Raw genomic sequence first — 19,416 nt, 5'->3', positions numbered from 1 at the left:
TGACGAAACGAATAGTGAAATTATAAACACATATGCTCTCATGCTCTCAGCGGGACTTAAACATTTAATTCATTCTTCCTCTCTCTCCCATCAACCTAGTTTGTTACGCCATTTGAACTGAGTCAGTCGATTTAAAATTACTTCGAGTCACACTAAAATCCGTAACATCAATCTAAAAGATAATATTTAGAACAACGACAATTATAACAATTATATTAGTCTCGCGTTTACGTACCTCGTCACTTTTAGAACCAACTTTTTCATGTATTACTTAATCACTGTATCACTGAGATCTCAGTGTATAAAGCTGGGTTGGGTTTCTCAATTTTCGTAATTCAATTAAAATATCAAGCAACGTAAACTACTTTATTACTATGTATATATATATATATATATATATATATATATATATATATATATATATATATATATATATATATATACACATATATATATACCTAATTATATCATAAATACTGTCACAAGTTTGAATGTGAATAACACAAAGATTATTAACACCAAGGCAATTTATTTTGGTCATGTTTTACATTGATATGTTGTACACCTGACGCACGAATCATTTTTCGAAATGTCCCCCCTTGGCCTTGATGCAGGCACGAAGTCTGTCCGGCCACTGGTTAATGGCATTACGCACCACGTCCATGGGAAAATTGTTCACTGCTTGGGTTAATGATTGTTTCAGACTGTCGACAGATGGATGCCGTTTATGGCAGACCTTTGCCTGAAGGACTACCCAAAGTTTGTAGTCCAACGGGTTAAGGTCCGGGCTGCTAGAAGGCCAATCAGCGGTAGAAATGAAGTCGGGGACGTTCCGTGCCAGCCAGTCCTGGGTTGTTTTCGCTTTGTGGTCTGGAGCCGAATAATGCTGGAAGGTCCACCTTTCTCCAGGGAACATGGTAGCAGACAGTGGTTTCGCTATAGGTGTTAGCATTGTGCCCTGGTACACCTTGGCAGATGTTTTAACACCTTGTTCGCAAAAATGCAGCTGGGTTGTGCCTGAGTAGCTCACTTCCCACCAAACCATCAGTGAGGCAGGATGATGTGCCCTCTGAACCCTTGGAGCTGCCTCAGCAGCAGCAGTAGATGACGTAGCATACACACGGTTATTTTGGGCGTTGTAGGCCTGCTCATTTGCGAACACCTTTTCGTCAGTGGACAGAATCTTTCTGTGCAGATTGTTGGCGTAACGACGCCGCAACAGTCTCTTTGATTTAAGGACCCTCTGCGACATTAATGTTTGGGTCAGAAAATGACCAGTCCGCCTCGTATACGCCCATAGATGTAGGTCACTCCTGAGCACACGAGACAGAATTTCTGCTGATGTTCATCTCAATTTGTGTTCGAACAGGATTTCTTCGAATTCTTGCTGCGACTACTTTCTGGACCTGCGGTGTTCGTGTGGTCTGCCAGTCCTTGCGCGGACAGCTGCTGTTCCAGTATCGGTGTATCGCTGTATGGCGCGATACACGAATCTCTTGCTGATTTGTAGGGTTTCAGGAGGTTGAAAATCTCACCTGCTGTCTTCCCAACCTTGTGTAGTGCAATTACTGCTACACGATTTTTGTAATCGCTCCATTCCATCAGAACTCAGTACAATATCAACGTATGTCAAGAACAGTCAAACACACACTATCTGCATCTTCCGCTTTATACACAGTTGGCAGAACTGTGCCATTCCGGATGCCTACAGCGTTTTACTCATTTTTCTCGAGCTATATCCTGAAGGACATATATATCTTTATCCAACACCCTAAACGTAACATCTGCATATGTACTAACCTTCCATTTGCACATTTCAGAATTTCTTGCTTCGTTCCCCTTCTCGTTATATAAATCGATATAATGCTTACTCTGTGGTGCTTTGACCAAACAAGACAAGCCTCTCCACTTTTTCCACTGTCATGTTCCACTCTGCATAGTGCATTCTACGGTCGGGACAAGATGAAGTAACAACACATTTAATAAAATTAATTAGTGATTGTTCGGTGGTATACAGATGAATTTATCTATTACAACTACTTGAATCATGGCAAAACTATCACAGAACATAATTATCAGGAAGGTATACATAAGAACTAGAATCACTGAGGCCGACATTGGTGAATCAAAAAGATCATGACGGAACTCTTTCACGTGCAAAACTCTCGACGAAACCTAACAAACACTCCTCGGTTGTGAAATTGAAGACAGTAGAATCTGATCGTTCTTAGTTGATTAATCCTTTTTAATTATGGCTTTTTTTTTGGGGGGGGGGGAGTAAATTATACACTTTCAGTCAAGCAACTATAGCATCCTCCCTATTCTAGGATCATGGTTCGTACCTTATTCTCTTCAGAATAGAACAGACTTTCAAACGATACCATTCACATTCCCCTATCATGTCCCTGAGGTGGAAAATCTAGAGAAAAGTCTTTTTTTTTTTTTTTTTTTTTTTTTTTTTTTTTTTTTTTTTTTGACCCACTCTGGACGCCCCTTGTGCTAAGGCACACATCTCAAAATCAACTGAAAAATACTAAGGGATGTCCTAAATGTGAAAAAATTTTCAAGCTTCTATCTTGAATAGTAAGGACGCAAAAAAAAATATTTACTAGTGAGCCCCACAATGTCCCAAATTATTCAAAAAGACTCGGATGTAATATAAAAATTTCCTGAGACATCCCTATTTATTCTAGGATCATGGTTCGTCCATCATTCTCTTTAGAATAGAACAGCCTTTCAAACAGTACCATTCACATGTTTTCATCATGTATCTGAGGCGGGAAAATTGCAAAAAAAGGGAGTTTTGTTAACCTTTTGCCCTCCTTTTTTCTTTTTTTCACCTTTTTTTCTTCCTCTGGACCCTCCTGTTTTAACGCAGAGATCTGAAAAAATCTTAAAAATACTAATAGTGCACTGAATGTGTGAGCAAAATTTGGATCTTCTAGGTGCAAAAATAAAAAAAATGAAATGAAATCTTTGAGTTTTACGTCCCACGGTTATGCCGGTTAGGCTAAAGGAGACTGTGATGATGAGAGATGAGTGAAATGGTGGAATGAAGAAAGTGGGAGGTAACAGTAGAACCCCGAGAAAACACACGAGCACGGTGTTTGTCCACCACGAAGTTCACTTGGCGGGGGCTGGGATCGAACCCGGGACCCCATGCACCAGAGGTGAACGCTCTACCCCTGAGCCACCGCGCCCCCTAGGTGCAAAAATAAGCCCGCCAAAATAAATAAATAAATAAATAAATAAAAATATGTATAACACAAAAATTAAAGTTATGACGTCATCACACCATATGTCACGACGCAGAAAAGCGTGAAACCATACGTAACGTGTTTTAATGTAATACTACATGCTTGAAAAAACAAAAAACCGAAGTAAAAATCTTCATCTATTGGTACTTTTTAAATGAATAATGAAGACACTATGTTAGTACCTAAAAATAGGCATTAAACTTAAAAGGGTTAACAAGGTTTACAACAGTTTTTCAATACAATAGTACTCAATGGTTTTTCATTTTAATCTAGAAGCCGAAAACCTGAAATCCTTATTTTCCTGCCAACCTGCTAACTTCACAATTGATCTCTGTATCATTAGTGCTCACAAGTATAAGGCAGATTCTCGTATCAAGCATTCTAGACAGTTGATTAGTTCATATTAGATTAGTTTTCACGTGACTCAGCAATCAGCAATTAGTGGAATCTCTTAACACCTACCATCGAAATATTCCTGCTTTCTCCACAGCCTGAATTCCCTTCCTGTAATGACTGAGTCTTCCAATGAACAGAAAATAATACTGACATAAGGAATTGTTCATCCGATGAGGGCTGAATAAACATTCGTGGGCATTCTTTGAAGCTATACTTTCCAGATTGTCCGATATGTCATGTAGTAACTCCTCCAGAGCTTTACCGCCTTCAATCTGCAAAAATATATCAAAACAACTATTTACACTACATACAACAAAAATGAGAATCGGATATATATATATATATATATATATATATATATATATATATATATATATCCGTCCCACAATTTTTGCGGGGCTTAATTTGGATTTAAATGGCATCAGAACTGTAACTATTTATCTTAGCGACCTCATAAATTATAGATTCGACACTAATGTAGGTCATTTTCGATCATTTGTAAATGTCTTTCCCCTCCTTTAAGTTACATCGTCAAAGTGATATGACAAAAATGATCTCATGTTCGAACTTCATCTAGGTTGAAAATTTGATCGAGATTGATCAGCTGGTTCAAGAGTAAAGTCACATACAGAGTCACTTTCATTTTTATTTATTTATTTATTTATTTATTTATTTTACATATATCTCCGCCTCCCTCTCTTCCTTCCCTACGTTAAAGTGAAATGATAAAATTATGCCAGTCTCGAACCTCACCCACATTGAAGATTTAATTAAGATGGGTCGGGTGGTTCAAGAGATTAAGAGTCACAAACATAGTCACTTTCAATTGTATAATATAGATTCATGAAAACGAAATGAAATCTGAGTTTTACGTCCCACGGTTATGCCCGTTAGGCTAAAGAAGACGGTGATGATGAGTGATGAATGAAATGGTGGAATGAAGAAAGTGGGAGAAAACGGGAGAACCCCGAGAAAACCCACGCATACGGTGTTTGTCCACCACAAAGTCCACTTGGCGGGGGCTGAGATCGAACCCGGGACCCCAAGCACCAGAGGTGAACGCTCTACCACTGAGCCATCGTGGCCCCTATAGATTCATGACTTAGTTAAAAAGAGGAAATGAAACTCGGGTCAGTATCACAAAATACCAATGGCTGACTGTTTTCAATAAGATAAAAAGGTGTGAGGGAAATATTTGGTGTAAAGAGACAATCAAAGGGATATCTTTAATATGAAGAGACAACCAAAAGGGGAATATTTGGTGTAAAGAAACAATCTATAACATTCAAGTTCAGAAGATTTCGGATATCACTTTCCGGGTTCGTTTGGGATTGGAACCCCTGTATGCATTCGGCATATTTTCTTCTATTTCACAACATATATCAGGATGGCGGATATGTTGACGTGATATGTATTCTTGTAGCTAATCAATCTCTTGATATATAGAGAGTGGCAATCCTTGAAGTCAGGTCAACCTAATGACTCTTATCTGATATTCTAACGCCAATATTTTTATCATACTACGTTCGGCAATCATTAGGCACCAACTCCACAATACCAGACGGAATCTATAATCAGTCATCAGTCGACTATATAGTAATAATAATAATAAAAATTGAGCTGGCTAGGCACATTATAGCATCCAATGGAAAAGTTTTATTTCTGCGGCGCGAAACTTCGGATCTTCTCTTAAGAAATACTAAAATTTTACAGAAACATATTACTTACCAGAAACTTATAAAATAATATTTGGTTAACTTAATAGTGGATACTACTTTATTTCTTATCATTAGAAGAGAATATAAGAGAACATTTATGATATCTAGGCTACAATTTGTATCTGGTAAGTTTTATACGTACTTCTGTATGTTTAGTAAAATACTGCCCTGGGCGAACGGTGGTTCAATGGTGAAATATTCACCTCTGGTGCGAGGAGTCTTCTGGTTCGACCTCCGACCAGTCGAGTTTATGGGTGGACAACATCGAGTCTGTGAGGTTTTCTTGTGGTTCTCGTTTCCTCCCTCATTCTCATTCCACCAATTATTTCATAACGATACATTTTCACTAATCATCCGTCAGCTTTAGGCAAAAGGGTATAACTGTCAGCTATAAAACTAGAAATTTCATTTTAAGGTATTGTCCTAAACATCCTTAAATTCATTGTGCAACTGAAGAATATTGTACAGTTCCGGTAACTACATGCTTTTAGTACGAACACGTGTTCTTACGCACATACACAAACAATAGCAGACGACGACGGAAGGAGATCACCAGGAAGACACGAAGAGAATTCGGAGAAACTATGAACAAGGCTGACCGCCCCTTATGGGTCCCTTCTTCTTGGGTAGCCACGGGCTACGCAGATTTCCTTTGAAACTATCTCCGGAGGCTGCTATAAGTGAAGGAGATATCCTTTAATCACCTACTCCAGGGGCTGCCAAGAACTTTGGAGTATTTTCAATACCTGTCTAAAGCTGCTGTGGATTTATCTTTATTCCAAGGCCATTTCGTGTGCCGAGGAAACTTGTAATACACTTAAAGCAATTAAAGATTTCCAAGAACTTTGTAAAACCTTTATTTTCATAATGAAAGGTGATGGGTTGAATTCCCGAATTAGTTATTTAAAGACTCTACCAAACAACACATTGCAATATAACTAAACGTTTTTCTGTGAATATCTCGGTGCCAAATTATAATTACTGACTTTTTTTTTAACGTTCCATGATTATGCACCGAGGCTGAGAGAGACGGTTATAATGATGGATGATGATGGTGAAATGAAGAAAGTGGGACGAAACGGGAAAACCCTGTGAAAATTCCCGCACATGATGTTTGTCCAACACAAGGCCAATTTGACGGGAGCTGAGATCAAACCAAGAACCAAGTACCAGAGGTTATCTCCTGCCATGGCAGTCCCACAGAAAATATTGTCACATGTTTTGAATTCTATTTCTCTTTATAAATTTCCACTGTCGACCTAAGTTGTTGTCTAAAATCAACTTTGGATCCTTCCTGTGATAAAATATGATTCGTATTACTATCTTTCAACTAAAGATGATGTCTTTGGGTAATATTTTTCTTCTTTCATGCATTGTTTGGAGTCTATTAAATGTTTCAATAATCCTAAAACTGCATGATTCTCCCTTTAGTATCCTTCATTTGTTCGTGTTCAAAAAGTGGACGAGTATGTTTGCAGCATTTGTGCAAATGAAATATTGAAAAAAAAAAAAAATACCCATTTAAGGTAATAATTTTATCCTACTTACCTCATCAGCCTCAACAAGAAAGTCAATTAGATCACAGCCTACAATAGGATACAGTTGAGCCTGCTCCTTCCCAAGTTCTACTCGACTAAACATATTGCTGGTCGGTTTAAAGAAATGTACAAGACGACGAATGAAAGTGCGATGATTTGAATCCTCCAACTTCTTAAAAGAGTCGCTGCGATTCTGGATGGAAAGAATAAAAATAAAATAAAATAAACGTACAAATACGTAGTATTGCATTACACGATTATTGCGTTGACGGAACTTTATTTTCATCCAAAAAGAAAACATACCGTATTTGTGCGAATATAGGCCACACCTAAACTGTTGACACAAGATTATAGAAAAAAGTAAATCTCGAATATAGACTGCAGTACTAAATTTACAAAAAAAAAAAAAGTTCAATTAGACAGTACTTTGAAATGTAGCTCTCCCTCTCCTCGACAACTAAGGGAGGCTCATGAAGATGACCTTCTTTGTAATAGTGATTGAGCAGCATTTTGGATCGTCTAGCGAGGATGAAGAATTAGACGCTGGTGATGCTGAAATGGTGGAAAGTGATTGTGCATGATTTGGGTGGGTACAAACAACAAGCTGACACAGTTTTGCGAAACGAAGTTGCTTTTATTTTTTCAAGCCTGTTAATAAAACCATTAAGTGTACAAGTGCTTTTTGTGCCAGTGTAAGGTGTTATCGGTAGTCAATGAAGGTGGCAATTTTTTCTAACAACGTACGTTTTTCTGCTATTTTCTTCTTCCTAAGTCTTTGATGCTTTACAAACGTAACTGCAATACCTTGTCATGATATTGATTTCAACTCAGAAGATACGTGTACATGTCATTTTGAAATTGACGCTTTATGATCTGAGGAGGGAAATCTGGATTATAGGCCGCACCGTGATTTTTCATCAAGCCAAAATTTAGAGAGAAAAAAAAATGCGGCCTATATTCGCGCAAATACGGTAGTACTCACTATCTGTCTGTCAAAATCTCAATACTACGTTCTTGTGAAAGTTAATACTTCAACTTCTTTGTAGGGGTGTAACAAAAATTACAGACAAAGCACTCCTACACACGGGGTGCGTCTCGTACATCTGCACCCCGGGCAAGTAAGATTGTATGGGACAACATTGTGTCTGTAGGTTTTTCGAGGTACTCCCATTTACTCCCACATTTAAATTCCATTAATTTATTCCATCATTATTCACTTGCCTTAACCATCTGTCTCCCTTAGCCTAACGGAAATAGTCATGGGACGTTAAAGATTTTATTTCGTAACTCTGCAGTTATCTCCGTCCTTCCCTATTGCTTGAAATCAGAATTGCCAACATATAAATCAGTGGCATCTCGAGCATCTGGCACAAACATCTATCATCAACATCCCTTTTCGCGAAATTTAAGAGGCTTGCTAATGATTCAAATAATGACAACTTTTGATTTCAATCCACGAAGCACGACGGAGATATTTACAAAACTATCAGTCGTATCCTATATGTAATTATTTCACGGTCTTTTTATTTAGGACTAGGAATTATTATTTTTTTCTATAGTCTGTTATTGTACGTGAAAAAAAAAAGACGAAAGAAATTCAGTTTAACGTCCCATGATTATGCATCGAGGCTAATAGAGAAGGTGATGGTGAGATGGACAATAATGGTGGAATGATGGAAATAGGAGAACCCCGAGAAAACCCACCCAAATGATGTTTGTCCACCATACAGCCCAGTTGGGATTGAACCTGAAACCCCATGCATAGGAGCACAAGTTTTCCGCACTAAGAATTTGAAAATTTCGCGTTTCGTGTTCCATATTTCGCATTTTGTCGCATTTTCCAAATAAAGTTTCGCAGTTTGTAACTCTCGTGGAAAAGAATTCCCTGGCATTTTTACAACTGTTCCTTTTATTCATAGATCACTATAAAAATAAACCATTACTTATCTAAAAACAAAATACACTGAATATTTCACTTGACACTGTCAATTTCACTTATAGAAAATTATATTTTTTTAAAAATCAAACTGAAGGTAAATCAGTGCTAAACTTACTATGAGTAGGAAAGTTTTATTATCTTCTGAAAACTCATAAGCACAAGTTACATTTACGCATAAAACACAAGCATGTTACATGCTTCCACATTTATTTTCATTGTTGTACGTTTGTCACTTATCACCAGTCCATACTTGCAAAAGAAACTCGCAAATGGCATTGCTTGTTGGAAGCCATGGTATGTAAGTGCATTTATAACAAACTTCAATCATCACTTCGGAATTTCCCATCCAGCTGTGATGGTAATAGCTAACGCGCAACATGTTCCCTACAGCCGTGTCCGAATCAACCAAAATGTGCCGTTCATGCCACGGTTTACCGTTCCGTCAGCTAAAAACTAGCGTCTTTAAAGTAATGAAAACGGATTTTTTAAATTTCGCGTTATATCACGTACTGTTAAAAATTTCGCGCAAAACTCAATTTCGCGTTATATCGCATGAAAACTCTCACAAAATATCATAAAACGTCAAGAAACTGAAAATTACTTAATTCTGATGCATTTCGTTTTATCGCGCATTGCGAAAAATTCGTGGCTCTACCCATGCACCAATCAGAAGTAAGAATTTACTACTGAACCACCACGGTCCCTCCAAAAAAAAAAAAAAAAAAAGTATCAAAAGGCGTCCCTTTGGAAAAGGTGATATGAGAACCAAGGGATGCCAGTAAGTGTCTATACAGTGTGTTTCAAAATGAATATCGGGATTCTAAGGCTTTGTAGTATTTCTTAAATTTAACGTACAAATATAAATAATATATCAAATAAAAGAGCAACTGAAACAGTTTTTGCTACAAGTGTTCAAATGTGAACACCATTTGTCAAACGGTACACATCATCAAGTCAAATACGCGACAAAGGCCTATAAACTTTTAGCCGGCTTATGGCACAAAACACATTCAATTTAGGAGAGTCTCGTTGCAACTTTACCATCTCGTTGGGATTTGCTGCCCCCAAGATGCGAACATTACGAATGTTCGTATCGCCACTTTTAGGTGAAATGTCGATTCATCACTGAAGACGACACGATCCAGGAAATCTTCGTCGTCCTGCAGCAACATTTCATTTGCAAAGTTTGCACGTAAACCGTAGTCTGTACCTTGTAGCAACTGCAAACAATAAGGAAGTAGCTGAAGCGTCTCCTTAAAATTCTCCACAGAGATGGTTGCACTGTAACAACAGATTTAGTCTTTGCAAAAACGTAAAACACAAAAAGTTTTCTGCTCACTAGTCGCCGTCTTTGATACTAATGCTTTCTAACGGTAGACAGAGAAAACAGTGCATGCATATGCGTGCGTACAAAACTATTTGAGTTGCTCCCTCATTTAATGTATTACTTATATCTATAAGTTAATTGTAATAAATACACAAAGCCTTAAAACTCCGATACTCATTTTGAAACACCCTGTATTTTATACATCTCAGCACATACAGGAAGAGATATAGATATAGTCAGGATCACGTCCAGTTCATCTTTACTCGCAGTTTTAATTTTGGAAAAGCTGGGTGAAGGCCTGAGATACACTGGATCCTCCTATGGCTTATGCAGTACTTTCCATAACACACAAGAAGCATAATTTTGGAGAAACTTCAGACTGTGGATACATGAAAGCTGAGTACTATATCTCCTTGTTGAATGAACACTGAATTTTATTACTTATAGTTACAGCAAAAACACATATACTGTTCAATGCAGTATTCTACATTTGACATACATCTATATGTTTCCTACTGTGATTATATTGAAAAATCTTCCTACTATTAGAGTAATAATATGTATACGAAAATCATGACACGTTGACTTCTCTTTTAAGCCATTTCAACATAATTAGTGGTAATCATTTAGAAGAAAATGGCGAGATCAGCAGTAAATCACGAGACAGCCTTTATGTGCAGAAGCTTTAATGTGACACATTTCACACCCAGTAGTTCAATCTTCTATAAAAGTCTTTGAATTAAAATTCCCTTTATTTTTATGTCCTCACTCGCAATAATAATAATAATAATAATAATAATAATAATAATAATAATAAAGTACTCATATTGTGCCATTGTTGACAGGTTACTTGTTGTAAATTGCTTTCAGACACTGTGGCCTTCCACTAACCTCTTACATTAACATAATTGATTTTTATTAACTGTTCATTAATAAGAATATTCTTTCTCCCCCTTTCACACCTTCTACCAATTCCTAACATAATCTATTTTCAAACTGCTACGTAATTCAGCGTATCATAAATTACCTTCCGCTGATCGAATTGGTCCTGTCCTGCGATCAAACCAGAGACCTTCACTACTGCTACACTACGAAGCCATAGTGTGCCACCACTGTGAATATACGGTTCCCGTTTTAGCGCTGTGCTAACATATATAAAAGAAATTTAAAAAAGTTCTGTCGCTTTTTCACCCACCACCTTCGAACATCGACATATCACCTAAGACGTATCTGGAAGATTAAAAATAGTCCCCATCAGCATCGACGACCTTCTGACAATGTTCTGGAAGGACATGGATTCCATCGCAGTAGAACTTGGTAGGCCGTGAAGCGAAGAAGGCATCAAGTGCATTTTGCACCTCTACTAGGGATTTGAGCTGGTGTCCTCTAAGATAATTGTCCAAGGAATGGAACAGGTAATAATCAGACGGCGCAATGTCCAGGGAGTATGGCAGATGCAATAGTGTTTCTCATCTAAGGCGCAGAATGGTGTCCCGGGTCATCCTAGCTACGTGGGGTATAGCGTTGTCATGTAACAGGAGGACTCCTTTGCGATTCAGAAGTGCTGGCTCCAGAGTTTTAAGTTTCTCTTGAACATGGCTCAACTACTGACAGTACACACTTGCATTGATGTTCAGACCAGCTGGTAGAAGTTCCGGATGCACGATGCCGCAAGCAGTACACCAAACACACTGAAGAACATTCTTCTAGTGCAGTGCTGCTTTTGGCTGTTTTGGAACTGCTTCATGGTATGTTAAGCAATGATGACGGCGCCATGGAGCTTCATACAGGACCCACTTCTCGTCACATGTCAATATCCTGTCCAGAAATGGCGAGACAGCAAAGAAAAACAGGGGTCTACTCGCGTTGCCTTCTAGCCCGGAGTCAAATCAAGTAGGACCCATCGACAGAACTTGTACTCCTTCCCAAGTTGATGCAGGTGCTGACGAATGGTTTCTCCACTCTCACTGAATTGTAGTCCCAGTTCCTCACATACCTGGCCACTGTTTGCCTCAATTGCTGCCTGAAGATCTTCATTTTGTACATGTGTTGGTCTTTCGAAACGTCGTGCGTCTTCCGAGTGTTTCGTCACCGTCCTTTAAACTTGTTAAACCACCGCTGCACTGTCCGCGTAATCACACCTTCACCAAAGGCCTGGCTACAGCAGTGTTTGACCCCAGTTTGAACTCGTACAGCATACACGCCCTTATGACGCTCTGTGGAGGTCCCATGTTCACTCTGTCCTTACCCAAATTCACGGTGTAACTGAACTGCCATAACCAAGTAGTATGTTGGATATACACACCAACATCTGACCTTCGCTTTATTTCCATTTTCGCATTCAACTCACGGTGTGAGGGCCAATTGAACACAGACCTTCACAAAAAGAGACAGAACCTTCTTGGTTACCTTTATAGAAAGGACTAGTAACAAAATGGCTTAAAGAGAAATTAAGCTTAAACATAGCACAGTCACTCAATTTAAACGTGACTTTAATCCTGTACTGTGTTTGAGGAGGAACGAGTCTGGAAAAGTTTTCTCCATCAAAGTGACGTTTACTGTTCTGCACAAAACACCTTAAAACCATTTTCACCTAGTACAGAAGTTGAATAAGACAAGCCCTAATACTATACTATAATATAATTTTATTTCAATCTGCTATTACAATTTTAAGGTCTGAACTCGGTAAATCCCAAATTTAGGAACAAAAAAATCCTAACACAACACAAATTACTATCCTTACCCAACTATCCGCCTATAGTGAACTTACCTTCAAAATACCACCAATCAAATTCCAATCCCAGCCAAGAGGATCCCTATTAGTCAGCACCAAAGAATCCTTTATAGCGTGATGCAACAAATCGTCACCTTCTTTCAGGATTAACTGAAAGTAAAAATGTTTCTTCTTAGAATGCAGTTAAATAAACCAGTAAATACAAAGGTATATACAGTTAAGTCTATAAGGTTTTAAGAGTCGAACATTTACTGCGTTATTCCTAGGACTGCGAAGCACATTCTAGAGTAAGCTTTACTGAACAAATACAATCAAGACACCAAAATACTAGGAATCGTCTTCAACTGTAACGAACGCACAGCTAAAAGAATTCTCATCTTCAATATCATCTTATAACTATTCTATCAGGCCTTGTTTCCATACTGTCAAACTAAAACACAATAACACACTGAGCAAGGGTATGTGATAATTAAAAAAGAAATCATATAACAGTTTCAACACAATAACTGTGTCTTCATCTGAATTTTACTCCTTCTGGCTGCATGGGAGTTGGTCATCTTCCTTTCCTCCCTCCCCCATCAGGAAAGGAGAAAGCAGAATAATTGTAGTGGTCAGAAAAACCAAGAGAAAACTAACAGCGGACAAAGATCAAAAGGGAGTAATATATATAGTAGGATGCGCGAAAATGTAACTAAATTTACATAGGAGAAACAAAAAAGAAAATGGAAGAAAGGATAAAAGAGCACAAAGATGACGTAAAATTGAAAAGAGACAATGGAATATATATGCATCAGAAAGAGACAAACCACAGGATAGAGTGGGAAGGAGTAGAGGTCATAGACGCAGAGGACAGGGTATAAATGAGAAAATGGAAAGAAGCCAGGGAAATTATGAGTAAGAGACAAGGTGATGAATTGGAATGAGGGATTTGCGATAAATAGAGTGAGAGACGATTCAAATTAGAGAAGAAGAACTGAAAACGAAGAAGAAAGTGAACAAATTAATAAGGGAACATAAAGATAATTAGAGGACAGACTGTATTCAGCAAAAAATAAATAAATAAAAGAATAAAGTAAACTTTTAAGTGGACACGTGTGCGGCTAACAAGTGAAAGCGAAAAACACAAGTGTTATTTTTTAATGAAGGACGGAACCAAATTAAAAGTTGATCTCCGGAGAGTGTATACGAGATGACCAATTCTCAAGCAGCCACAAGGAGTGAAAGTCTGATGACGACAAACGACCAAGTTATTGTGTTGAAACTGTTACGTTGATTTTCTTTTTCTACATATTATCACATAGCCTCGCTCAGTGTGTTATTGTGTTTGATAATCATCTTGTAGAGAACACACATAATCGGGGTGCTGATCTAACAATACTAGGAATTCGTGCCCATATACGTACCTTGGTACAAATGTTCTGTTTGGAATATAGGGGGCCACGGTGGCTCAGTGGCAGAGCGCTTACCTCTGCTGCGAAGGGTCCCTGATTCAATCCCCGGCCAAGTAAGTTTGCGGTGGACAACATCGTGTTCGTGGATTTTCTCGGAGTACTACAGTTTCTCACACTTTCTAATTCCACCAATTCTTCCATCATCATTCATTTGCTTTACTCATCGTCTCCTTTAGCCTAACAAGCATAATAGTGGGGCGTTACACTCAAAGATTTCGAAGATTTTCTGTTTGGCATCTAATCGCAAAAGAAGGTCGAGTCATGATGAAGTCATGCTGCTACATACAGTACACAAAAAAAAAAGAGGGCCACTCAAATACTCAGACTCGCTGGCAGCAATTCCCATATGCCCAAACGCACCAGCGCGCGTAGCACGAGAGCGTGCTGTGTATCTCTCGTAAATTTTTCGTATCGCAGCAGAAAGTTGAAGGGACGGTCAGCAGTTTTATCACACATGAGCACCGTAGTTGTTCAGGAGTCTCCCCAATAGCAGGCCAAAATAAACTCGTTCGCTTCTACGCTCAGGCTAATAACAGAACGAACTATAACGGTAAGGGTTGGTGGGTAAGCTGATATAAACATGATGGACATGGAAAAAAAAAAAGGAAACCTTTATAAATTTTACGTCCCACTGCTATGCCGGTTAGGCTAACGGAGACGGTGATGATGAGAAATGAGTGAAATGGTGGAATGAAGAACAGTTCGAGTTGCTTCAAGCGGGAAGAATGAACAAACAAGACAGAATACATCATATACATTATATGCTCCCATTATGCTTAAAAGAATTGAGCTTATCCTTAGGTCGAATTAGAAACGGCAAAAACCTTATAATAATTAAAAACAGGACTAAATTCAGAGTTCGAAAGGAAAAGAGTTGAGTTGATTTTTGAGTTTAACGTCCCGTTCAGCGGCACGGCTATATAATACGTGGACCTACTGATTAACGTGGAATCCGAACCACATGAGCTCCCGCCAGGAATTGAACCCGGGTCTCCCCCGCCAAAGACATATTCGTAGAAAAGAATACTTAAGATGGCAAAGTTTCCGGAAATCATTGATCCTGAGTAATTCGGTACTCCTCTGAGTAAGAAATAGTTGGATTAGTGAGAATATAGTTTAGCTTCAAAATTATAGTATGGAATCATCTTCGCATATTACATGCAAATTCAACAAATGCCTATAATATTTAAAAGATGTACATAAAAATCCAGACTTCTATTTTGTAACACTTTGGATAGGATGATGAATCAAGTTGATGTTAAAATCATTATCCAGATAAAAATTCACAGAGCGCAGTGGTGAGTATAGTTTCCTTATATTTGATACAGAATGTGCCATTTGCGAACACTGGCGTATCTTCAACACTGTTCTTATCTACTACACTACTCCTAATGCGAGATACATCCAAAATTGCGTATCGTTTCGCCATAGTGCAGATTAATATAAATACACATGAATTAACTTTCGAATTTACGGTTGAACTGGACAAAATTTCAATTTTCTATGTTTGTTTCTAATAGGTTTACAAGTGGAGGAAAGCTCATATGATGGATTTCACCATAATGGACCATCTTCCTGCATGTTGTGAAAAAGCTCTCGATATTAATCGCCACTTGAGGAATACTGTACTATGGGGAAGTGGTTGTGTGAATTCAAAGAGACAAGGTCCACCGACAATGCCCCAAGTTCCAGAAGCCCAAATACCCACATTAAAAAACACTGCTCGTATCGAAGTCCTCCTTACAGAGAACAGAATGCTAACTCTTGAAGATAGTCTGGATTCTTGCAATGCAGTGTGAAAAGTTTTACCAGATAACTTGAAGTTGTCCAAGATTAGTTCATGTTGGGTCCCAGACAAGTTAATGAAGAGAAGAAGGTCTCCAGACAAGAATACTTTTTTTGCAGGATAAGTGCATCAAAGTAATCCCTCATCCATCCTGACTTTTCGCACCACTGCGAATGTTTGATTTAATTTTGATTTCGACTTCGAGTTTAGCGTCCCGTTCAGCAGCGAGGCTATATTAAATGTGGACCTACAGTTTAATGTGAAATCCGAACCACATGAGCTCCCGCCGAGAATCGTTCCCGGTTCTCCCACACCAAAGGCACGTACGCTAACCGCTTAGCCACGAAGAAGCTCCACTGCGAATGTTGTCAATACCAGATGCGCTACCTAGAAATACTGTATTGGCTATATTAATTGCTGTCTTTAGCAAGTAGAGAAATGAATTATCAATATACAGGTATACGTGGGAAACGTGTTTTTATGTTAATTGTTTGTCATGATACGGACTTTTTAAATCTTTCCATATAAAATGATTGCGAAAATCTTCAGAATACGTTGTCTCGCATAACTGCTAGTAGATTTTGACGCAAGCTTTTCTTCAATTTCATCCTCTTATATGAAAGCGAACCCGTAACCTATCACAGGATAGTAAAAACATAACTTACTAACACTATCTGGGCTCTCTTTACTTGGAGATGCATATGTAACTGCGTATTTTTAAACAAACATTTTCGTATGTAAAATATAGTGTCAGTAGTATAAAAAAATGTATTTCTTCTCCTTAATGTCCTCAATAACCTCTTGCTGATTTCAAAACTGAAGGATTCACTGCAAGGCAGTCAAGAGGTGTCCTCGGAAGTGTCGTTTTCAGTGTCTCAAACATGCCCTCCAAAGATACTCTCTGACACTAGAACATAAAAATTCCAGTGGAGTATAGAAGGGAACAAAAATTGTTGACAAGTGACGAAAATACATAATTCGAGAATTGAAAATTGCATGAATTATCCGAAAATGGTACGTAATTTTAGTATGCACTTCATACATTCTCTCTACTTCGTATTTTTATGCCAAATGTATCCATTCTTCTCCATATCCGCGTTTTGATATTTTATAGTCTTTTTTTCATTACGCTTTGCAATGATTACGTTTCTGCTTCGATACCACAGTTCTCTACATCTCATAATCTATATAAAGTGACTGTTTGTCACTTCATATCTCTTGAACCACACAACCGACCCCGATAAAATTTTCCACATAGATGAGGATCTGGCCTGGGATAGTTTTTATCATTTCACTTTCACGGTGCAACGTATGGGAGGTGGAGGAAGGTAGATACGAGGATCATTCAATAAGTAAAGAGACAAAGTCTATATTTTTAACACTAATCATTTTTTTTTTCAGGGGTGTTAGCTGGCAACCCTGGGATATGCTCTGATCTGCTGTTTCGTAATTTTATGTCAACATAACTTCAAAAATATCAATTCATCATGGCAAGTCCTCTAGAAGATTGCACCTTAGAAAAAATGAAATGAAATCTTTGAGTTTTACGTCCCACGGTTATGCCGGTTAGGCTAAAGGAGACGGTGAAGATGAGAAATGAATGAAATAGTGGAATGAAGAAAGTGGGAGGAAACGGGAGAACCCCGAGAAAACCCACGCACACGGTGTTTGTCCACCACAAAGTTCACTTGGCGAGGGCTGGGATCGAACCCGGTACCCCAACCACCAGAGGTGAACGCTCTACCACTGAGCCACCGCGGCCCCTTGACTGCACCTTAGAAGAACAGCGCTCAGTCATTAGGTTTTTAGTCGCAGAAGGAGTAAAACCAAGTGAAATTTTTTCTCGAATGTTGATACAGTACGGTAACAGTTGTATGAACCGTGCGAATGTGTACAAGTGGGTTGATCGGTTTAAAAGTGGCCGAACAAGTGTAGGTGATGAATCCCGATGTGGACGTCCAGTGGAAGTTTCTGGTTCTTCGTTGGAATCGAGGATTGACGGACTTATTCGTGATAACAGAAGAATTACTGTTGAAATGATAGCTGAGGAAGTTCAAGTAAGTGTTGGAACTGTTCATAATGTTATTAGGAACATTTTAAAGTACAGAAAAAAGTGTGCCAGATGGGTTCCCAGACAATGAGGAAGTTAAGGCAGCGGTGCAAAGGTGGCTTCGGGGTAAATCGAAAGATTTCTTCGCCAAGGGAGTTAGGAAGCTGCAAGAAAGATGGGACAAATGCATAACTGTAAAGGGTGATTATATTGAAAAATAGCCTTAGTTTTGAAAGATTCAAATAAATCTTTATTGAGCTATAGCAATTTGTCTCTTTACTTACTGAATGCCCCCTCGTATTTTAAAATGATCGAAAATAACCGATATTAGTGTCAAATCCATAGTTTTCGGGGTCGCTAAGATGAACATTGACACTTCCGATGCCGTTTACATCCCAATTCAGCTCCCAAAGTTGGGGAGAATGACGGGGAGATACATAAAAATGATCGAAAATGACCGATATTAGTGTCAAATCCATAGTTTTCGGGGTCGCTAAGATGAACATTGACACTTCCGATGCCGTTTACATCCCAATTCAGCTCCCAAAGTTGGGGAGAATGACGGGGAGATACATAAAAAGGATCGAAAATGACCGATATTAGTGTCAAATCCATAGTTTTCGGGGTCGCTGAGATGAAGAATGACACTTTCGATGCCGTTTAAAAATCCAAATTTAGACCCGAAGGTTGGGGAGGATGAGGTGGATTGAAAATAACCGATATTAGTGTCGAATCCATAGATTCTAGGGTCGCTGAGACGAAGAATGACACTTCCGATGCCGTTTTATTAAACCTAGATAGTTAACATTAACAATTACCTGTGAAAGTTTGGTTTTGCTTATCCTCTTGCCAATAAACTTTTCACCCTTCCATGTTCCTGAGAACTGAAGAATCTGATCTAGAAACAAAGAAGATGGAACAGGACCTCTCTTGTTCAAAGTGTGTAAACGGGACAGCGTAGCCACAGCTGTTAGTGCCCGATGCTGGTAGTTTAGATCGGTGCTTGATGCGTATTCGAACAAATTTGGCAGACTAGGAGTGAGGTCGCAGCAGTCCGGCGGTAGGAGAGTATGCACCAAATGAAGTAGTTCACCTGAAAACATGAACGAAAAATCACACAACAGAATTCTAAATATTCTTACATATATTAAACTAGTACACTGAACTCGCTGGTATATGCAATAATAAACTTGATTCTAGACCAACATTCACATGCCCTA

At 38.5% G+C, this 19,416-nt stretch overlaps 1 protein-coding gene across 1 annotated transcript in view; it reads right to left on the bottom strand.

Annotated features, from left to right (window-relative positions):
• Window positions 1-19,416, bottom strand: part of rictor (rapamycin-insensitive companion of Tor) — a 219,451-nt gene that overhangs the window by 154,822 nt on the left and 45,213 nt on the right. Inside the window, exons 10-13 of the mRNA XM_081742104.1 lie at window positions 19,015-19,289; window positions 12,946-13,059; window positions 6,920-7,102; window positions 3,720-3,925 (exon numbers count right to left, since the gene is read on the bottom strand). Coding sequence (XP_081598230.1) covers window positions 3,720-3,925; window positions 6,920-7,102; window positions 12,946-13,059; window positions 19,015-19,289 — 778 coding nt within the window. The remainder of the gene's footprint in view (window positions 1-3,719; window positions 3,926-6,919; window positions 7,103-12,945; window positions 13,060-19,014; window positions 19,290-19,416) is intronic.

Source organism: Thermobia domestica, chromosome 16 (assembly GCF_964235325.1).
Source record: "Thermobia domestica chromosome 16, izTheDome1.hap1.1, whole genome shotgun sequence".
In the NCBI taxonomy this organism is placed as follows: Eukaryota; Metazoa; Arthropoda; class Insecta; order Zygentoma; family Lepismatidae; genus Thermobia; species Thermobia domestica.
The sequence above is the reverse complement of the archived record's forward strand: the minus strand, read 5'-3'. Positions and strand labels throughout refer to the sequence as shown.